The 23585-nt window shown below is 37.3% G+C and overlaps 1 protein-coding gene across 3 annotated transcripts in view; it reads left to right on the top strand.

The window, feature by feature from the left end:
* XRCC5 (X-ray repair cross complementing 5) overlaps nt 1-21372 on the top strand; it is a 50291-nt gene extending 28919 nt beyond the window's left edge. Inside the window, exons 15-21 of one of the 3 annotated variants that reach the window (XM_048309720.1) lie at nt 2604-2694; nt 4564-4633; nt 11459-11568; nt 12077-12173; nt 14204-14271; nt 18996-19067; nt 19798-21372. In XM_048309720.1, coding sequence (XP_048165677.1) covers nt 2604-2694; nt 4564-4633; nt 11459-11568; nt 12077-12173; nt 14204-14271; nt 18996-19067; nt 19798-19812 — 523 coding nt within the window. In that variant the 3' untranslated portion in view covers nt 19813-21372. Of the gene's footprint in view, nt 1-2603; nt 2695-4563; nt 4634-7615; nt 7783-11458; nt 11569-12076; nt 12174-14203; nt 14272-18995 lie in introns of those variants that run through there. The other 2 variants (XM_048309719.1, XR_007204804.1) reach the window with 2 other exon arrangements.
* Nucleotides 21373-23585: the final 2213 nt, after the last annotated feature.

Raw genomic sequence — 23585 nt, 5'->3', positions numbered from 1 at the left:
TCTGTGTTTGGGGAAAAGCTGAGATGATTTAATTTATTCACTAGATAAAGAAAAGTACATCATTCTGCAACAGTGACTAAGGAAAATATTAAACAACAGAGGCAGTGGCACAGGTTGCCCAGAGAAGCTGTGGATGCCCCCTTCCTGGCAGTGTTCAAGGCCAGGCTGGATGGGGCTTTAGGCAGCCTGGTTTAGTGGGAGGCGTCTCTGCCCATGGCAGGGGCGTTGGAAGTAGGTGATCTTAAGGGTCCCTTCCAACCTAAACCATTCTGTGATTATAAATGCTATGGTTCTATGAGATTCAACTTATTAAAACTCAGGTATAGGTTGCACTGAAGTATTTGGGAAAAGTTGTCTAGAAGATTTGTTGACCATTATTTTTGTGTTCTAAAACTGATTTGTATCTCCTGTCATCATGTTGACCAGATTCTTCTGTTAATTTTTAAGGTCTGATGGGACTAAAGCAGCATAATTATAGGCATGATATCTTAATAGACATTTTAAGTATTCATTTGTGTCGCTTTTGCTTAAGATCTGCTTAAAATAATTTAGTTTAAAAAAATTCCTGCAAAATAGAAGACATTTTACTTTTTCCTTCTTATGTTGGCTGTGGAGAGGCTGTTACCTTATCCATCTTTGTAGGATGTGAGAGGCTTCTATATTAATGTAGAAGTGGGTGTTTTAAATTAATCTTGTATTTTATTAATTTTTCCCAAATAGTAATTGCACGTTTTGCAGTTTAAAAATACTGCTAATCAGTGCATATTCTAAATGTCAGATCCTTGGCTGGTATAAATGGCTATGGATTCATTAGTTTCTGCTGTGCTGCACTGATTAATGACAACTGTAGATTTGGTCCTAGGATGTTAAATGCAGTATCATCATTTATTTTCTCCTTCCTCCAATCCCAAAGCATTTTGAATCAGTAAAAATAATGCAGGAAGAAAAAGAAGAAATTTGATTGCCATATACTTCTGGAGGAAAATAATCTAAAAGAGAATTTTTGTTGTTTTTTACAACCTTTCATCAAACCATGTCAATATACAAGATTTTTGGTTCCAGTAGAGGTTCTAAACTCTCTGGTGTTGATAAGTATCAGTTTCTCCTTTTACAGAGAGACACACTGGCTGTTCAAAACAATCAAGCAACTTGTTCAAGGTTAGCCAGAAAGTCAGCAGAGCTGAGAAAGAAGCAAAGGTATCCTATCCTTGTCCTTAGGCATAACTAAAGTCATCATTTCTCCTAGAGTGATAAGTAAGGTTATGCTGAATGGCAGGAGTTGCTGAGGAGAAGGGATTTCATTTCGATAGTGACAGAATTAAGTAAAGGACAGAGAAGACTGCTGAAACAAAGTGAAATAGACAGTGATTGTAAAATAGGGGAGGAGTGTGCTACAGAAAGCAAAAAGGAAGACTCCGCAAGTTCTTTCTAATAGCTGATTGCTTCTGTAACATGCAATGCCGTTTTTGCAATCAGTTCTAATCTTGTAGAATGAAAAATGGCTCCTGGTCCAGGATCTCTGGCTTTGCCCTTCATCATCAAGCAGTTTCTTCTTTTCACAACAGTAGAATTTTTCAGAAAAACTTGTTACTTTGTTTTGGGATTCCTTGAACGCAATCCTGCCCTTTGGGTTGCTGAGTAGCTTTCAGTTGTTCTTAAACCGAAATCAGTTTGTCTGTGTCAGTAGCCTGACAGCATCTGATTTTCTTCCCCTTCTGTGATTGTCTGGATTTTCTTGTGTTGCTGAGATGTGCTCTAAAGTGTGGCATGTTAGATGTTAGAATTAAGTTCCTAGTTTGAATGTATACCTTGCTGTATGTTACCTCTAAGGACAAAGCAAGAAAGTAGCCCAAAATCACAATTAGCTTTTTAAAATAATAGATAGTCTTTTGAAAGATGTAGCTTAAATAATAAATAATAAATAATAAATAGCTTAAATAAAATAATAAATAGTCTTTTGAGATGTAGCTTAAAATTTCCTAAGAGTTCTGATCTGCTTAGCTGGAATTTGTCTAGCAGGTTTTAACAAATATAAGTGGAAGTTTACAGAGCTCTCATGTACTGGTGGAGAATAGGGGTCATTAGACTCAAAAGCCACTGTGTAAACAGGTTTGTATTAGCTATAAATTCCAAGACAGGAGCTAGCAGTTAGTGATTGAACAGTAAATTAATGTCTTACTAAAATGGTAAATTTTCACTGACATTTCATTTTAGAAGAAAATCTAGTGAGAATACCAAATGCCACATTATATACTGGAAATTACCAAGGTTAACTCAACATAGAGGTTCCAAATAAAGTGAATGGAAATATTCTGTATTTAGAAAGGTGAAGAAGGTCTGTATAAGGAAATTCACACCTGAAATAAGCATGAATAATCTCATAGCTTCAACAGTGATACCTTTGCTTTATGCTAAGATAAAGTTTAATCTCTGTTTCTACTGTATGGTTTGTGCAGCCTGGGGGAAAAATGAGGCATGGTTAAGTGTTGATTTTGGAACAGTTATGTAATGAAGTTTAGTTCAGCGCATATTTCATTAGTTTACTGACTCCCTAGTTAGTAGGCAGGACAATTTACATTCATTTTTGTCCTTCTCATTTGCAGTGAAGATGAACCCAGCCTTAAGAAACCAAAAATTGAAGATGAGGAAGGGAGCTTTAGCATCATGAAACTTGCTGAAGGCAATATCACCTCTGTAAGCATGTTTTTACAAATCTGATTATTAAAGGAGAAGATTAATTCTCTAAGTCTATTATAGTGAATGTACAGAATTCCTGATAAAAGGAAGGTTTCTAGCTGAAACGTGACTGAAATACTGTCTACTTGTACATTTGAGACTCGCTGCTAGAGATTGTAAAGACAACTTTCTCTGCCCTTAGGCATGTGTTAGCACAAGTTTCTATCAGTTGTGGATATTTTAGGACAAAATTCTCTCCTGGTGTTTAGAACTCTAAAAGGAAAGCCTGAAGATCTGCAGAAAACAGAATTGGAGCTCAGTGGTTGTAAATTTTGTTCTTGCTGTCTTTCATATCTTCTGCAACATAGATGTTGCCTCTGTGTATTTAATCAAAGGTATTGCTGTGATTTTAGACAGTGTTCTCTGCATTAATTGGGGGTCTCAATCAGAAATTTGGCTTAATCTTGCCACTAGATTAATGCCATGATGATTTTTTGCCTTTTCTTTTATACCCCTTTTATACCTTTTTATAACTTCCGTATTCTTGGTGGTTTTTAGCCTACGTTCTTGGACTTGTTTATTCAGCTAGGAGACTAAACATTTTAGAAGCTTTGTAGCTAGGGATCAGTGTGCCCCAGACCCTAAGGTCCTCTCCAGAACACATCCTGTAAACTAAGATAGAACCATCCAGGGGAAGGTTCCTTGGGGAGGGGGGCTCACTTGAGCCTCTCATTGGGGAATCTTTGATAGATATGCTACTTAGTAAAACCTTTAATGTTACACCCGATCTATTGGGGGTGTGCATTGTGGTGGGCATTAAGGTGCATTCGACCTGGATGTGATGCACCTAAAGATCCTTAAAATAAATACCAAGGTAAAATCCCTTTTTTCCTTCTAACTGTGTTTGATTCTTGATTTTAAGACCAGGAAAAGGCATCAACTTCTAACTTAATTCTGTGGGTAGATGAAACCTGTGTCATAACTGTGCACCTTCCTTTATTTGATGTTTTCTTATTATTAAAAAAATAATTAATATTGAGCTAACTTCATTTGTTTTCCAATGTGCTATTCTTTAAGGTTCATTTTGAAAAATGCATTATTGATACTTAGAAAAATATTTAAAATCTAAAAAGATTTCAATGTTCTGCACTCCTAATATAAATTTCTGATATTTCCTGAAAAGTGGCGTTGCCAGATTTAAAAGAAACACGACAAGATCAAGCAAACTTAATGAAAGGTCCATGAGTTATTTTGACAACAAAGCATAAAAATTTTTCAAAAATTAGGAGAATTCCAATTGCTGGTAGGAAATTTTAAGCAATGTAGGGTTGTTAGTTTTCTTCCCCTCAAGTTAATGCATCTATTTTTCAGTGTTTATTTATATTTGACCTGGTTTTAGTTCCTTTGAAAGGTTTCTACACTTTGCCCATTTAGAGCTTTGGCTTTAAGACGTCAGACTGTGCCAGAAAGCCTAGATGATTTAAGTGCAAGCTTTTAATTTTCAGGCTCCTATTGGGGTAGCAAACCACTGATTCTGTACCCACGTGCCTGGGAGCTCCCACTCCACACTAAGCATCTGGTGAGATTAGGGAGGTCTAAGAGGTCTGTGCTACAGAAGATCTCAAAACTGAACTAGCAGATAACCTGAACTGTGCTTTTGTCCTCTCAGCACCAGAGAAGTGGTCAACTTGTAACAGTGCAGCGGAGTGAGTGCATCTTGCTCATGTCATAACCAGCCATTGCCAGGTGTACTGTGCAGTACTTGCATTTGTGAGTCTGAATGCAGAGAAGTGCAGAGCTTCTGTTTTCATATTAAAGATTCTAGTTGCCTGACAAGAAGAGATGAATATTGGCAGACAGTTGAATTGGTTTTTGTACTTTTTTTAGGTAGGCAGCGTTAACCCAGCAGAAGACTTCCGAGTTCTGGTGAGGAAGAAAAATGCTGACTTCAAAGATGGTAAATGACTTTTGTCTATCTTAATTATATTAGTAGCACCTTCAGGGTTCAGTAAATGCAATCCATTTATCTGAACATAAGTTTCTAGTGCAGTGTGAGTTGCTGTGGAATTTACAGGTTAGCTTGTAGTGCCACTCAGCCAAGGAAGGTGTCATTTGTAATTCCCTTGTCAATACTTTCTTTCCCCAATTAAAAGTCTTAGGTAGCTGTGTTTGGGTAAGAAGGCACTAGACAGCTACATTGAGGCACCAGAGCAACCCCTCAGGTGTTTGTGACAGAAGATCCCTTGGTATTCACTGGCTGCCTCATTCAGAATGAACCCCAGCTTCTCATTGCTAGGATCTTTCTGGCCTGAAGTGGAGGGCTGTTGGCTGTGCACAGTTCCATGAACAAAAGAGAGACTCTCATGCCTGGGACTTAAATCTTTACATGGAAAGATCATTTCTTACTGCTTGTGAGTGAAAGAAAGCACAGGTGAATTCAGAGTGGAATAAGCAGTTAGTATGTGTAATCTGAAAGTTGAGAGGACTCTGTGTACACTGACTCTTCTCAGAGATGAAGAAGAACACAAAGCACAGGTCAAGCAGTCTTGCATGGCCTAAGTCTGAAAATGCAATGGAATTATCATTTGTTTGTATGGTATTTCCCTCCTGGAGTAGCTATACAAAGATATATATAATCCAAAGGTGTCTTAAAAAGAATGCACAAGATGGATGGGCAATTTGAAGGTTGTGGCAGGGTAAACCTGATCTACCAAATAGCCACTAATGTCTCATTCCTTTTCAAAGAAAGATTTGCAGAGGTACTTAAGTGAGATGCTGGGTATTTCAACAAGGCCTTTGGTCCTTTTGGATGTAGTTTGAGGAGTGTGTTGAGCAGCATATTGAGTTGTGGTACCATCTGTTAAAACCTACGTAGCTATTTATCTCCAGAATTTCCAGACCTCTATGCCAGCTAGCTAGCTTTTTTTGCATGTATTTTTCATTCGATCCAGAAGAAATTAGTTATTTAAAAAATATTTAGAGTTGTGTTCTTAAATCTCAGATATATTAAGATGCAGTAAAAAAGCATTGTACAATACATTAGAATACAGAAACTGTGAAACAGTTGACTACTTTGTTATGGTGATAAATACTATCATGTAGGAAAGTTTTAAGGCAGAAATAAGTATAGTGATTACTCTTGAAGGTGGTTTAACTAGGAAGAGTGCTTAAATATGTCCACTTGGTAGTTGTGCTGGAGATAACTGCAGTACATGTTTGGAAGGTTATGAAATTTTGAGCAATTTGCTTTTATTCTATGTAATCTGCTCTGTAATGATAAGGTGTAGTTAAACAGAATGTAGTGCAGTCACCCATTTAAAGGAGAGAGAGAAGCCACTATAAATAAAAACATGCTTTGCATATTATCTCTTTCTTCTGGATAATCCTTTTTGTGCCTTAGAGCCTTTTAGGTAGCTTAACACATTCAACATTGCAGGCATGTTTTTAATGGCTTGCTGTATTGCACTTTGGTTGTGTAAATAGTAAACTCTGCCTTAAAACTATTCAGTGGTTCAAAAGAGTTTTTTTAGTATAATTTTATGTCATGTAATGATGAAACTTTTTTCCCCCTGCTAGAATGTAAGAAATATAAAATTTCTTTGCAGAAAAGATTAATCTGTGGCATTCAAATACTTCATTGTAAAAAAGGTAGGTTATGTGTCAGGATGCAGACAGGAGAACTACTAAGTTGCATTCTGTTTTTCTTTCTTGTATTAAAAAAACATCTACTATATCTTCCTAACTGAATAGAGCTTACATTCACCTTTTAAAGTAACAGCAGTCCTTCCACAGGGAGGAGAAGGACCTTTCAAATGTTTGATTGGAAGTGAGTTGTTTTTTAGTAGATAGAGAAGTTGTAGCAGTAGGAATAGCTGTACTTTAAACACTGACACTACACTAGCTTTTTAATTAAGCTGCAGGTTAATGGCACACCCACACCAATATTATAAAGGTAGCAGTACCAGAGGATGGCAAGGGGATTATTTTTCTTTTTCTTCTGAACAAGCTTGTAGGAAGTCCTGATGGTATATTTATCATTGAAAATAGGTACCACTACATTTCCTGCAGTGCCTTCACTGGGATTTGTATCAGGGTTTATACTTTTCATAGCAGAAGTCTTAAGTGTAAGTTAGTCCATGTCTGATGCTGTGTGAGAACTGGGCCACTAATGCCTGAATATATGTCTCTAGAAAATCAAAGATTTTCAGATTGGTAAGGGTCTTAGAGATAGATTTTCTGGACTGGCAGCTCAATTCCTGAAACAATAACGAACTTTGGTTTTACCTGACGACTTTGTAATTTATTACAGTAGGGAGCTGCTTAAGGGTTACATGGTGAGTTATGTTTGATGGTATCAGCTTGCTGATTAACGTTGATGCTCATGAAACTAGAATTGTGTTCCCCTCTAGACATCCTTACTTTCTTATTTGCATTCCTGGCCAGAGAGATGTCATTTTATGCAGAATCTTATTTTGAGCAAGTCACAAGTGTACAGTCATCACAAAGAGATGTCTTCTCATAACAGCTTCTGACGTTTTTGTCAATGACTGCACATAAAATAGATTAGCTTACCTGAATAGAATCTAATCATTGCTCCCAATGAGTTTCTTCACTGTTGTAGCTTCAGAGAAGACTCTCAAATGCAGTCAGTGCTTGCCATCTTTGTAATGCCAAAGGAGTAGCTACGTGACTACCAGTTCATTCTTGTATTTGAAGGTTTGCATGTATTGCAAACCTTGCATTCTTGTATTTGAAGGAGATGCATGTCTGCATCTCTGGAGAGCACAACATGTCTGATGTGTTGGGTTGTATTTTCATAGGCTTCTGTAGAAGATAGAATCAGGGGAGTAGAAAAAGATATTGACACATGCATAGTATTTTCTTTGATTTGTAAATTTTCTATGTGAGTTTATAGGCCACATTTCATTGCATCTTACAGGACTCCTGTCTGAGAACATGATGTCTGAAATCCTGTGGTTGAAAAAGCTTTTTTATTTTACCAATTATCATCTGCTAGAGAAATCTGCAATGGCAGCTCAGCAGTTTATGGACTAAGAAAAAATGTCCAGAGACAAATTGCATTAAGTTCTCAGTTTTATATTTATAGTAAGTTTGTTAATATTTTTATTCCTAGGCATTTCTAGAAAAATGTAGTTAATGGAGTCAGTAACTGCATGTGAACAAGGATGATATTTTATTGCAAGATTTTCTGTTGAAATAAGTATAGTTAATTACCTTTCTGGACCTAAGATAGTTTTTAAAAAAGCTAATACTTAATTTCATTTTTTGTTGGCATGTTTTTGCGGTTTGTCTGCATTTTTATGTTACCGGATGTTTTTGTGTGTTTCAGAGACTATTCATACTCTACTGCTAGGCAGGCCAAATGCAATGACTGGTTTGATGAAAATGATTCAGTCATTAAAAGAGTTTTTGCAAACCAAATACTTGAGTATATAGAATCACTTTGAAGTTTTCTGTAGATCTTCACAGAGACGATGAAGCCAGGTTTGTCTTTGAAGAGCACAGTGATTGGTTGAGACTCAAAGCTCTGAGTTGCAACAAACAGAATTTGAATTAGAAGTTGTGGGGAAAAAGATAATAAAGATCACAATGATGGGATTCAAACACAGAAAAGGGGACTCCATCTTAGGAGCTACATGGAACTCAAGTCTGGAGCACTGAGCCACCTGTTTCACAGTGAACCCTGTATTTAGCAGGGATTTGGGTCATACATCCTTCAGACATCCAGCCTAAATAATTCTGATCCATACCCACAGGACATTTAGAGACACCATTTCAAAACTGAACAGCGCCTCATAGGGTATTGGAGTAGTTTAACAGAACTTGATCTTAAAATTCTTATTTCTTGGCTTAAAGATGAAGGAGGTCCTTAAAAATTAGTATCATTTTCAGTTCAGAATTTCTTTCTTCTTTTCAGTTCTAGAAAGATGATACAGAGCAGTATTTTAAAATTAATTATCAGGTGTTTTAACTGATTTGTCAGTGAATCGTACTTTAAGCACTGTCCATGAATACAAATCATTGCCACGAGCAGCACGTAAATCAGAAGATTAACAACGGGAGTCTTTTGTCTAAAGGAAGAATTATTGTCTTAACCTGATTCATTTTTTTAAGGGGAAAAAAATCCCCAAGGAATTGAACTTGGACTGTAATAATAGACAGTTTTGGCTATTTTTATTGTGTCATCTGATTGGTATAGTAATCAAGACCAAGAGCTGAACTGAACAAACATGAAAATATAACTGCACTTTTGTACTGTAGCTTTTCAGGGATAACAAGTGAATATAATTGTTCGTGGCGTATTTCACAAAAAATGACAGCACTGGTGAATGTATTTTGGAGTAGCAAATGTATCTGAATGCCAGAGGGGAAGGGATTAAATTCTGCTAGAACTGGAAGATCTTAAATTCCATGGGTTTTTCTCCCCTGCAGTTCTCCAACCCCTAATAACTATATTTGTTATCTAACCAGTCAGGTACAGTAGAAGGAGGAAAGAGGAGATTAAAATTTCTTGGGATGTTCTGCAGAATGTGGTGGTTATTAGGAGTTCTAGAAATTCCAGTTAATGCAAAATGTAGAAGTCTGTTAGTTCACTTCCTTAAATGTGTGTGGAATGAGGAAGTTGGGAGAGAAGAAAAAAGTTATAATTACACAGAAGTGGCCTGAATAGGTTGTCAGTTTGTGACTCAAGGGCCTGCTCTTCAAAACCTCAATGCCTGAGATTTGTCTGGGACACATCAGAGTTAATGCTTATCACAGCTTAGTTAAAAAGACATCTTTATGCAGAACATGCCTTGCTCCAAAAACAGGGACATCTATTTTTTGCAGCATCCAGACCCAAAGATTCAGACTAATGAAAAGGCAGCAGGAAATCAGCGAAGTTCTCGGATTAGAAGTGTAAAGGAACAGCAACCACTTCAAGAATTTCCTTATCTACTGTCTTTAGTATAGCTTTTGGCCCCCTGAAGTAATTTGGTAGTCTAATCAGAACATAGGAATTTTTATCTATTTTAGATTCATCAATCATTGGCCTATCATTTAAGGGAAACCCAATGGACAGAACAACTCTTTAGCCAAGCTATTTCAGGATGTTAGAGGAATCTGACTTTAAATACTGTTACCATGTAAGCTGTTTGCTGCATGTGTTATGGACTCTCATTGCCTGGCAAAACATTGCAAGTTTCCTTTGGTTCCTTACAACAGGTTTCAAAAGGAGGCACGTCACAGTCAGTAGCAAGAAAGTGGTTTTTTTTCTGATGGCTGCCAGGGCAATCAAATGGAAAGGGATTTAAAAAAATTAAATGCAAAAGAAGTAGTAGAGTATCTGATAATTTCAAACAGTATGCTGGAATCATTCTGACAATAAAGACTTTTATTGCACCCTCATAGTGCCTGGGGTTTTAATTTAACACATCAATGAGAAGGCAGTGTTTAAAAAAAACACCACCACCACTGAAAACACCAGCAGGACTTGCTTTTATTAGTGCAATTCATAAGAAATTAGAACATTTAATGAGAAAATCATTAACCATGAATAAAATGGACTGACTTTACTTGGGAAGCTTAAGTGGTGAGACTTCAATTTAGTTTGTCAGCTACTGATGAAATAAATACAGTGAGCTGATTACCTCTGGCACTGTAGTCACTTTAGCACTTTCTTGTGCAGCAGCTGCTGTTGGGCAGAACCATTATCTGCCTCCTTTTCTAGAAACCGTTAAAAGCTCGTGGGAGAATATCAAACATGCCTTGTTTCACTCTATTCAGAGATGTTGTCCTTCAGATTCAGTTCAATTAGGCATTTAATAGAAAATAATATAACAGCCAGTGCTGTGCATGCTCACAGTGAGCAGAGTGGAACACAGTACTTAAACAATGTCTCCTTCTTGATGTTTTTACCTCTTGTTTCTTCCACCACTCTGGCAGGTGATTTTCTTTTTTGATGCTTCCATAGCTGGGATACTTGAAGTGACATCTATGCCCATAACATCTGGAGCTGGGAAGGGCTATAGGTCAGGGGAGAGGTTCTGCTAATCCACTAACTGGTCTTTAACAGTACAAGAACAGGACAGGCAGATGCTGTGACTTGTTCAGAGAGCTTTCCTGAATTTTTTTCCTCAATGGCAACAATGCTGTTAATCTCCCTTGATAGACATCCTCACTGATTACCTCTACTTCTTTCTGTCAGGCACGCACAGTTTATAATCTCTGTAATCGTAACATCTTTGCCCTGATGAAAAATTATCAAACTGCCTGTACAAGAGACAAGACATACTGTGAGGTCAATAACATCTTTTAACTTTTTTCAGCAACATCTTTTAACTGCAATCACCCTACACATGCTGGTTTGACATTATTTTACCTTTTTCATAAATTTAATGCTTTTATTGAAATATGCATCTATTGCAAAGGATGTTTAGGGAATATGCTTGTGTTGTAGAACATTAACCTCCCTAAGCTTTAGAATCCCAAATTTTTATCAAACAAATCAGGCCACTGCATTTTTTCTAGGCTTTCAGGGAAAAGTATACCTTGGGCATGCTTGAGGTTCTTCCTAGTATATCTGGCTTTTCCAGAGAGGCTGAAATAATTGTCACTAGCTTAGATAACAATTATCAACTTGTGTAGCTTGAGGCAGTGTGGGTATGATTAACTATTTAGATGCCTGTGGAGTAGAAAAAGAGAGATGTAAAAGAAAAGGGTTTTTTTTTCCTTGAGAGCGTGCATTCTGTGATTGATTGATTGATTTCTCCTTGTCTTCCAGTGAGTCAGCAGTTGATAAACCGCATTGATCAGTTCCTGGAAAATAAAGGTTCACAGTACTACATGAAAGGGATTGACTGTATCAGAGTCTTTAGAGAGGAGGCCATGAAGGTAATGTTATTGTGTGAATACTCTTATCTCTTTCAAATTAAAGGCACAATGGGCCTGTTTTCTGTATTAGAAACTTGAAAATGTATTGCTGCAGCAAAAAGAATTTAACTTTAAATATGTTTCAAATTTTAGAAATAGAGTTGCATTTTATGGGGGTTTTTATTCTTACTGGAATGGGGACTAGCATCTCTGGTATTATTTGCTGTTGTTTGTTTTCTTTGAAACATAAAACAGAAGGCTTATGACCTGATGCTTGTGCAAGGAAAAGATGTAATCCTACAATTTTCTTCTTCAACAAGGCTAATTACAAGAAAGTCTTACTAGCTTTCTGAAAGGCAGTTTTTGTGGCTCACCTTTCCTTAGAACTCATGGTTTTAATAGAAATAAAAACCAAATTCTATAGACTTTTGTGTTCACTGTGTTAAATGACTTCATGAAGAGTTAAATTTGCAGTGCTCTTTAATAGTTTTAGTATTTCTTGTTTACAGTTGCTGTTCTATTTTTTCAGCTGTCCAAGGTGAAGTGCTTTAATGACTTTCTGCAGGCCCTGAAATCAAAGTTGGAAGATAAAGCGTTAGCTGATTTCTGGGATATCATGATACAAGGTAGGATGGCATTTCAAAAAAATTAGACAATTTCTCGTTGTATTATGCATTTACCCATTAAGTAAGAAAACTTTGTTAGCAGTGGGGCACTTAGACTAACCCCACTGCAGCATTTTGATATGCTTCATTCCTGCAGCCTATTTAAAAAAAAAAACCCTAACAACTTCCATGTTGCAGCTTCCTTTTCTGCAGTAATAGTTTCATATCAGCATTATTCATAATGCACTGCCAAGTCTTGTTGAAATGGTAAATTAATTGTGGAAGAAGAAACACAAATTAAATGTTATGGGGTACGGAGAAGAAGACGCAATTTCAGCTGAATTTTCAGAATAAATGGGAAAAACTCATGCAGTAGAGCTATAAAAAGATTCTTGCAGTTTAAGCTTCCAAAACGTCATAGATAGCGTTGAAATGTGTCACTGATCATTTTGTATTTAAGTAACCTGAAGGGCAGAATATGTGGTGATATGGCACCTACCTATGATTAAACTGGGTGATACAAGGCAGTGCCATTCTAAAAGACATTCAGAGACTACGCAAGAGATAAATAAAGGAACATTTTCACAAATACAAAACATAGTGGCCTAAAAAAAAATCTTTTACATCATTCTCTTGTTTTTATATGGAACCAATGCTAAGAAAATGTTAAATGCCTACCTGTATCTCTTAAGGGTGCATGCTATAAAATGCAGTGATGTGCTTTTGTATAGTACCATTCAAAGTGGTGAACTCCAGACGTGCTGTAATGTCTTCTTCATCCAACTCCATTGAAATACAGGATGGGAATTTGTTTAACAATGTGAAAAAACTGGCACAGGACAACACTGCAAGAGTATTATATTCAGTAGTGCTGTAGGGGACCTTCTCCATATAAATTTGGAAAAAGAAACCAATAAACTTTAAAAACAGCAAACTTGGATCTTTTAAAAGCCATGAATAATTTTTAGTTAGTATAAATCAGACTTTTTGACAAACTGGAGTACATTTTTGAGGGAAAAATCAAACAAACACAAAAAGAGATGATATTTTCATACAGCATAGATTATCTTCCTTTAAGAACATGGTGAAATGAAATCTTGATGCTTTATGCATAATCTGGCTGCTCCAGTAGGCAGCTGAAATTGCTTTTTACTTGCTGCTACCAAGAGCAGAAGTCCTGTTTTCTCTCCTTCTTGCCACATCACCCGTCACGTCTTTTCTACCAAATGTGGTGTGCGTTGGGCCTTGTCGTGAGTGACTGCAGTCACCAAAAGAGGATGGATGTAAGTTAATGAGTTAGTGGCTCAGAAGAAAGGGAGATCTGTCTGACAAGTTCCTTTGTTTCATGAAACCCCTGCCATGTGGCTCTCTGGGCACATGAAGGTGATACTGCGCTTATGCTGCTGCTGAAATTTTTATGCGTCTCCTATTCTTTGCTCTCACACCCACAGCTGCTTTTTCAGGCACAAGCATTTGTGTGGCCAAGTGATGAGCTAGACTGGAAAAACCGTTGGGGTCAAAAGAAATAGAGATTTCTTCAATGTTTTTTTTGGGGGGGGGTGGGACATGACTGCACAGGGTGGTGCTGCTGGCACAAGCAAGGAGCAAAGTGGGGCAGGACCAGTACTTTGGTAGTCAGACTAGGTAATTACAGCACAAGTGTCTGAATGCTAGGAGTTAATATTTTCTGAGGACCTAAGAGCATGCTGTGAAAGACTAAAAGTGTAATTTTGAATAGATTGTCAGCATTTCATCTGTGATCTATGATTTTAGTGTCTCATTAGTTTGATTGTCACAATATTAGCAGTTTCCTAAATGGATACTTCCACAAGCTTATGAATATGCTCATTAATTTATTTTTATATCATATTTTATATCATAGTTGACTCATTTATGCAAGTCACATTTTCCTTTGAGCAATACTCTTTTTTTTGCTGGTGATGATGACACATCCAGAAGTTGGAACGTGAAACACTTTTTTCACTTCTAACATTACGTGAGTTTTTGGGAAGCCTTCTAATGATATTTTTATATGTCTTTTTTTTTTTCAGACAGAATTTCTTTGATCACTAACGATGAAGCAGAGGAAAGTTCGGTGACTGGTGAAGAGGCTGAAAAGGTACCTTTTTTTTAATGAGCATCTGTTTGTGTAGAGCCCTTGCTGTGGAACTGAAGAATTTCTTACGTGGATAAATCTTCAGCTGAATGAAATAAGATCCATATGAAGAAATAAGAATGTTCTTTTGCCACACAATTGAAACTTCCACATTTCAGAGCAAAAATACCTTAGCATGTACTACAATGTTTTACTTTAATTGGTCTTTAAAAAGTAGCATGTAGTGAAATTATCTGAAAATATCCTCTAGAAAGAATAGGAACTTCAGCGACTCAGTGTTAGTGGAACAGCAGAGTACTGTTTACCTGTGTAAGATCACTATTTGAACTTCACAGAAAGAAATGTGTTCTCACTGGTAGAATGAGTTCAAAAATCCAATACCTTTTTTTTGAAAGGTTTTGTGAACTCCAGCAATTCAAGTTGTTGTGTTTTCACCATACATACAGTGATACCAGTATTTTCCACTTTATGCAGCTCTTGTGGATTGGTGGACATCATACATGATGCTGGGGGTATTATTGGTGACCATATTAGATCCTTTTGGAAATGGGGGTTTTGGACTATTTACAGGTATAATTTCTACACATACATAGCATTTCAGTAACTGCAGTGATGAATGAAGGATGTCCAGGTTACAAAGGACTGAATTCTAACAGGCAGAATGGTGCCTTGTCTTTGGAGGGAAGCAGAATTCAGATCTGCTGTCAAAAAATGTATTTGTGTGGAGAGGATAAGAAGGATGTTTTTGTATCAGGCTGCTAGTTTAGGTGAAAGGTCCTTGTATCACAGACCCCCAAAGGTAAACCTGTGGCTAAATCACTATTTTGCAGAGAAGTAGCTTTTATAAAAGATGCCCCATTGATTTTTGCAACTTCCAGGCCTTCCATTAGCAATAGCCAGAAGTGGGTAGAAGTAGGTTCTCTATGAGTTAGTTAATGAGCAGAAAAAGGTTGTATTTTAGAAACTGCTTTTTTCATCTGTAACAATTTACCTCAAGGTGAAGAAGGCAGAGAAATGTCATGAAAATGAAAAGCTAACAAACTAAGAGTCCAGAAAGCTGAGCACATGTGCAGGATACAAATGACTGAGTATGATGATTTTTCTAGACATGAAGGACCTACTGGTATTTCTCATTACACATGAATGTATAGAGCAACTTTTCCCTCAGTGGTGGTTTTAAAGAGTATCAGTCTTTATCTACTTCAAGTGCTATGAATTTACTTGAAAACTTCCTCAGACAATATTGTTCTTGAGAACTTTACTTTCTGTTCTGAAACTACCACTGATGCTCAAAAAATGTGCTAATGCTGTGTGAAGTAGCCAGTGTTCCTTAAGGAAATCTCTACTAATCACAAAGACCTTGCAGCATACCATTGTCTTCACTGTGAGCTTGTGGTGGCTAAAAAATACTGTGCCTGCATAGGAATGCAGCGCAAATTATAGAGTACCATGGACTAGATTCACAGCTGCCAGGCTAAGCTGGAGCAAAGCAGCTGTAGACTGACTGCAAATTTACATTTCTGTTTACCATCATCCTACAATCACCATATATTGTAATACAGGAAACTATTTTGTGATTGATTGAAGGTCATTTTGTGATTGATTGATTGAAGGTCATGCAATAACTGTATCTTCCCATTAAATTGGGGGAATAAGAGATATTGCATGAAATCAGGTCTGCTGCAGAGTTCTCTAACATGGCAGTTACCTTAACTTCCAGAGTAATTGGGTTGCATCCTTTGCTGACTAAGCAGTTGGCAATTCCAGGTATTCACTAGATGACCACTTCCCCACACACTGTCCAAATCCAAACCCAGAACCTGATTTCCCATGTCTGTTAAGGGCTCATGACTTTTTCATTAAGAAACTGGGAGACTGCATATTCTTGGAGTAAGATCTGCAGGGATAGAATATTTTATCTTGATGTTGTGGGGCTGGTATAAAATCTAGTCCTCTTTGGTCCAATTAAACCCTGCCACAGGTTTCCTGTGTGATACAAAGCCAGCATTCCTAGGTCTACAGCAGATTGCAAAAGTGGTTGATTTGTGTTCTGTACCGAAGGCAATACCTTTCACTAAAGGGTTATATTGGATTTTTTTCAAGTATCTCCCAACAGAGTAAGGTCCATGTTTTCTTCACCTCTGTAGAGGTTATGTGCAATCCTGTAGGTCATGGGCTTGTCTATCAGTGTAGTCCTGTGTGACACAAGAGCCCTTTCTCTTACGTGCTGTTTACTAGCTGCTAGTAGTTTCAGGACTGTTTTGTCTGTAAGATTACAGGTTTTATAGGGTTGCTGTCTGCAGGAAAAAGAAAGACTTACCAAGCTGCTTATTAGACAGGTCAAAGTTTCCTTTTTCTTTTTGCTTGATGTAGGTTATCCATGCATATTTTCCTCTCACTGAGAAAAATGGTTTTTTTTTCCCCTGTAACAGTGGAGATACTCTTTTTAGAGCACAAGGATGGTAGGTTAAAAGAGCAGGAATGTCAAGTGCTTTTTCTGGTTGCTTTGGGGAAGATAATGGATTTCAGCACAGCTATTATATGTAATTTGCGTTTGCATAAATGTAAAACAGGTTTTCAGAAAAAAAACCCAACTTTGGATGTTCAGCATTTGATGGAAACTTCAGGTTTCAATTTACTGCAAATCTTCATTGTACATATCTCTAGCTTCTGGCTTCCTTTGTGTAATTCAGTGTGAGAAAGCTGACGGTAAAAATTTCGCAAAATATGCTACTTTCAGAAAAAGCATTTGACTCTTAAATATGAAAAAAGGAAATTTGATCTGGCACAAAAAGCCTTTCAGAGCTGACAAATGTCATTAGGTTTTAGTTTCAAGTATGTGCTTTATATTACTACTAGATTAAGATCTCTTCCAACAAAAAAGATACACAGACATAACGGCATCCTGAAATTCTAATTCCTTCTGGCCCTGTCACATTCCCTGCCTCTTTTTTTTTCAGCTACAGAATCTCTATGATAAGTTAAACTCAGCATGTTAAAACATGAATGTTGTCTGTGGAGTGAGATTTCTACATTCCTCTTGGATGTTGCTGTTTAGGATGTAGGAAAGGTCTGACCTTTGGTCGCTGAGACTACGGGGCAGAGGTTGCCTGTATCCTCTGTCTTTGGTGTTATCCAAACATGATGTATTTGCTTTTCATCCTAGAGGATGCAAAAGGAAAGTCACAGAGTTTTACCCCATGTCTAAAGCTGTTACTAGGGTTCTAGAGAAGGATCAGAATATTTTATTTATTTAAAATAATGTTTAAGCTTTTCACATTACAAGTGTATTGTCTCAGAGATTGGTGATGTTGATAGGGATCCCAGGGCCTCTTCCACAACCTCTCTGGCTGATGCAGTTGAAGTCCCCAGCTGAACAGCAGCTCCATTTTAGCACAAAAGAGTTATCTAAGCAGGTATTTATAGTCTGTTTAATGTGGCTGTTTTCTACTTAGCTGTTCTCTTTCATCATCTGGAGTTATACTGAAGTTGTTTCTGACTTAAGGGTGACAGAACTCAGTCTTGGAATGTGGCTTTTCCTCCTCAGCTTCACATCTATGTTTTATTGGGGGGCAAGATTGTTTCTGGCTCTGTATATTCGTTCTGGTGCATTTTAATAAGAAAAGAAAAAGATTTTATATTAAGGATATTGGTAAAAATGTAGTAACTAAGACTTGTAGACAACTGGATGCTTTTTAAAATAAGAGTTAAGTATTGCTATTTTTTTTCCTACAATTTTAGTTGGGGTATTTTTAGGCTAAGAGGAAAGTCTGTGAAATAATTTGGAGGTGGTTGTACTCCAGATATTGCCTGTATGTTTGATTTCAGTTTTTATAGTATCTGAGTAACTTACCTTTCTCTTCTGTTTATGAATGTCATGCTTTAAGTGAAGGGCATATGGTGAGTTGTATCAGCAGCTACGGCAATGCAATTTTACATAATGAATTTTCTGTTTTTAAGACTGGCATTCTAACAGTCTAGCATGTTAGAGGTTTGGGTTTTTTTTAAAATTCATGTCTTTGTTCATTTGGTAAGTGTTAATTGAATTAAATGGGGAAGCTTGTAAGTTCAACACAGAACTAGAATGCTGTGTGTAGGAAATGTCTTAAAGAAGCCATTGGTTAGCTCATGTGTGTATTCATATGGGGGGGGGGGGCAGTTTGTTATCCTTGATCATTCTGTAGCTGCACACAATATTTTTAAGAACATAAAGCTGGTCAAATTGTAACAGAAAAAATTTCCATCTAACCCAGAATCCCATGTCTGATGGTGGACAAAAAGGGATGGGCAGAGAAAAATGCATAGTTCCAGGCTCCAGCCATTGATGTCTCAAAAACTTTTTGTGCCTGAGGTTGTTTCTGTGGACTTAGTAGACTTCAAATGATTTCTCTTCTATGCACCTTGCTTATCTCCCCCTGAGACTGGGAATAATATTTGCAGCATCCTTATCACCGGGTGTTCTACAACCTTAACCATGTGTTGTCTCAAGAACCATATCCTTTTGTCTGGTTTTTGACACACTTCACCAAAAAATCCTTTAAAAGCAAGTCTTATGAAGTTTTGTTGTAGTTTAAGATGGTTTTGGAGGGGGGGAAACCATAAAAATTTTCTTCCTGATTTTTAAGTACAGGTGGGTTTGTTTTGATATACAGAGGAGACATTCTGTTAATCTAACATTAAAGGTTTTCAGTTTTGTCAGTATCATATAAATACATTTGTATTTTTAGTTCTTGGCTCCAAAAGAACTGAAAAATGAAATTCTGCCTCCTGCAGATGAAGGTGGTGATGTCGATGATCTGGTGAGTACCATAAAGATATGCTGTGGCTTTAGAATTAAGCTCTAAGTGAAAGGTACAATGAGAGAGCCAAATGCTTCTTAAAACAGTAGATATTAGAGTGCATGGCTTAAAAACACCTAAGGAATTGAATCAGAAGAGCCATGTGAAATTACTTACTTGCTATTGTAAGACTTAGCCAGGTGTGTAATTTCATGATGGCAAATACTACGTTATGTAGTAACATAGGTGTTTACGTGGGTGAAATGTGTCCTCTAGATTGTTTCAAAAGGCCATGCATTTGATAGTGGATTGGTATAATTTACTATAATAGCATTTTTTAAAGTTTGTAGATCTTGAACAGTTAGTTATATGGGTTGAAAACTGAAATTCAAGGATATCAGGTTTTTTAATAAATATTTTAGCCATCTTTTACGGGCTGACTCATTACAAATCTGTCTCCAAGGCTTAAGCTGATGATGTAGATGGTTTTAAAGAACCTTTGATAACAGACAGATTTCTACTTTTGGACTGTACTTTAAAAATCTATAAATTGCAGATATGATGATGTGAAGATGAGATTTTTAGGTTTGATTTTGTACTTTATAGCAGATTAGTATTAAATTCTGTGCAATCCATTTATGTTCCATGATAAGGATTTCCAAATTTGCTTTGTTTTCTCAGCACTAAACACATGTACGAAATAATTTCAATTCAATGCTGCTTCTTTCAAATCTGTTTCTTCTGTTTGCAGCTGGACATGATGTGACTGGTGATATATGGTGACAATACAAGCAAAATTTTGGAAGGGCTCTCTCTTTGAGATGGGGCACAAAAGAAGATGCTAATGAGAAGACAGTACATTCATCTTTATTTTCTCAAATGAGAACAGAAATCCCAGAGACATTTCCAGCTGGTATAAATGTCATCTGACTTTTCAAAACCAGAACAGAAGATTGGAATTGTCTGAAATATTTGGGAAGTAATGATATCTTTAAGGCTTTTTTTTTTTTTCTTTAGAACACTGAATTTAGCTTGTCCTTTGTATTGCTTTCAGCTAAACACTACTAGATTTGATGAGAACTGCTCTGGTGCCTGAAATTCTTGTTACATTTCCTGGGAAGGAAGGCAGAAATGTCACAGCAAGGTTATCAGGTAATACTGAGTATTTAGTGGAGGTAACCTTGTAGCTTTATTGTTACAGAAAGGAAAGCATCTCTATTTTCATGCTTTAAGAAAACCAACCAACTCAAAACAAATAAACAAAAAAACAAGATAGTGCAAAAAAAACCAAGCCCAACAAAGCACCACAGAAATCACCACAGAGGCTTGTGGGAAAAAATTCTAGGCCGGGGACTCACAAGTTAATAGTTTGAAATACACAACAGAATCTAAAGCACACAGCAGAGCCAAGTGTGCTGATTTTGCCACACTGTCTGCAGATCAGTAATTATGGTCATGTCTGTACTGCAGGTGCTCTATCCAGTCAGCTCAGCAGCCACTCAAGGTCTCTGTCCCTTTCTGTTACACATTTTCCTGTTTTGTGAGCTGGGATTTTTGATTTTTTAGACTTTTAACTAGTACAGTTACTGTAGACTCCTGGTGCTGAAAGGAAGAGTGACTCAGTTCTATCTCCATTTCATACACTGCTGAGAACTGCTAACCCAGAGTGGAAGAAGCCATGACAGCTGTACACTGATAGCTGTGATAGATAAGTGATAATAGTTAATACTGGTAACCAGGATGGAGTAATGTCTACACAGAGCAATCCAAACTAGTCAAACACTGCTTAGAAAGAGACATTCAAATCTGATTACAGAGCTGAAGAGACAGTAATGACACCTTCACACATACTTGTCTGTTACAACCAGATTAATTCCTTTATAAGCTGTTCTTTCATTATTGTTAATGTATAAATATACTGTGCAAAATGGTATTAAGATCACATAGAAAGGAAAAAACATGATCTGTAGTTGCAAAATGTTGTGGAATATCTGCACTTTATACTGGCCAACAGCTCCTGTGTGGGAAACAGCAATTGCTTTTTGCCCCTCCTTCCTTACAAAGCACCCTATTCTGTCCTCTCTTGCATCCTATCCTGACTGAGTCGAAAGCATTTCTCAAGTGCAGATGGCAGGGAACAAGTGATCTTTGTAGATCTTTATAGCTTTTGTGTCACCAGAAGATATTTTTCTCAACTGTAAATAAGAATTATTTGATCAGTGTTTTGAATGTCTTTTAAGGTCAATATATGGTGTATACTGGCTGGGGGTTTCTTTTACACTTTTTTTGTTTGTTTGTTTGTTTAATAAAAGTATTTTAAAGGTTGGGTTTTGCCTTCAGAGCCATGTTTGCTAAAATCAGGTGATTACTTATGCAGTACCTAAAGGAAACTATCAGAAGCCCCTTTTCTGGGCCTACAACACAAACACTGAATATCAAAATCCCTTTACAGAAGCAGAGTATACTTATTCTGTTCTTTACAAACTCTAAACTTTGCAACACCCCAGTAAAGTAATTTTTACTGTATTGCAGAGATGATGAGAAAATCTTGGTCAAGACCACATAGAATATGGAACCTGGGGACCAGAATATGGAATTACTTTGTTTCTTTTGATTTAGTTGACCACATTTCTAGAGTGTACTGCTTCTGTCAAGGAATAGACATGTAGTTTGTGGAGAATTGCTGCATAGATCTTGTTGCTACCTGTACAGCACAGTATGTACAGGTAGGCTCAGTGTGGTGATTGAGTTGCTAGTACTGAAAATAGGAATGAGAATTTATGACTCAAAAGTGAATTCTTGGAAGGCAAGAAAAGCATCTTTCATTGTACCAGCCTTCTGAGTATCAGTCTTCAGAAGCTTCTGATCTTAGTGAGGGTCTGTCACATCAGCAGCCTGATTTTACATTTGTTCTTTGGCAAAGGGACAGCTTTCAGGTTCTTTTTCAATGACTGGAAGAGATCTTGCATTTAGTTCAAGCTCACGTTTTCAGTTACAAAGTCTGACATACTGTTTACATTGAGAATTCTCATTTTCAATTGCCACACTGACCAGTCCTCAGAAGCACTGGAGCAGTTAGCTGTCCACTTCAAAAGCAGCTATAAAGGAAACACAGTGTGCATTTGTTTTCTTGCAAGCAGCAGAACATCCCTTGTCAGGTACTTTATAGCCAGCGAAATTATCAGTGTCTACAAAAAAGAAGACGGATTTTTGTTATATATTACTGGTTTATTTTCTCTTTTCCCCTGGAAATAATGCCTCTCTGGAAAGCTCTTTGAATGCTAATGATATGGGGCAGTAACCTTACTTAGCTTTGTTTGCCAAGAGATCAAAGCTTATGATTGTTGTCTGTGTCTTTCAGTTAATCTGCTGCTCATTGGGCAGAATCAGCTTTGATGGAGTGGCAGTGATTTCAGCATTATGTTTTTAAAGTTTTTTGTAAAAGTTGATGCTGGGAAGAGGTGAAAGGAAAAGGAATGATGAGTTCAGCCTCAGGAGAGTTTCTCCCCTCTTCGTCTGGCCCAGCAGCTGAGAGTTCCAGCCAACAGCCTAATAATTGTGTCACATCAGCCTAGTCTCCAGGTCCTCTTCTTTCTTCTCTTCCTTAATTAGAAGAGGTGTGTGGACTAAAAGACTATATTTTGCAGTGTGGACTTTGGGAGGTGGAGAGTATACAAAGGTATTATACCAGGAAGTGTAAGTAATACGTGAGGGAGCTGGGATCGTAGCATGGAACTGAGAATACTCCACAGAAAAGGACGAAATACTGGGTTTGGGAGTCATAGAGGAAGACTAAGACTCTTCTGGTGACACTATATAGTGAATCTGTAAGTATCTAGGCTATATCAGTTCTGCAGGCAAAGCTTGTTGCTCTGTCACTGGGTAGTGGGGGTCTGCTAACTGGGTTATGCAGTTCTCAAGTTTGATCTCATTCCTTTTTGTACTCAGAAACCAAACTTGTCCTCTTGGACAGTTGTCAATATGCCACAGTAATAAAAAGTAACTTCTAGAGTGTTACGTAGTTGAAGACTTGTGATTTGTGTGATACTAACCAGGTTGAAATGAATGTCAGGTCACCAGTATGGTGTCAACATGTTTGGAGCATTCTGAAAGCAAGGCTTTGTCTCTGTCCTTAGAAAGTGGCACAGAAGTGTTACACGTACCATCAAAGCACTTCTAATGTGAAGAGACCTGTTCTGCTGCACTCTGGTCTCTTAATGCCTGGGTGGATTTGCATCTTGCTAACTTTCCTGGTATTTGGGTTTTGACAGAATTGTCTATTTGATGTTGGAGCAGGGTCTTTGGAATTAGAAAACGAGGAAGGAAAATCAGTTATCTCAGTTGTGAATTCTACAGACATAGGCCATTTTTATATTTTGCATTTGCACATGATGAAAGGCAGGGGAGGAATTCCCTTGTGATCTCAGTGGGGTTGGGGATAATCTGGAAAGAAGAGTTTTGTCTTGCATGTTGCTAAGCTGGCAAATACACTGGTGGATGTTGCTGCTGTGCTTGTAAGCAATAGGGTGGGTTTGGGTT

The sequence above is a fragment of the Corvus hawaiiensis genome, chromosome 7, assembly GCF_020740725.1.
Source record: "Corvus hawaiiensis isolate bCorHaw1 chromosome 7, bCorHaw1.pri.cur, whole genome shotgun sequence".
NCBI lineage: Eukaryota > Metazoa > Chordata > Aves > Passeriformes > Corvidae > Corvus > Corvus hawaiiensis.
Note: the sequence above shows the minus strand (reverse complement) of the source record. Positions and strands in the feature narration are given on the sequence as shown.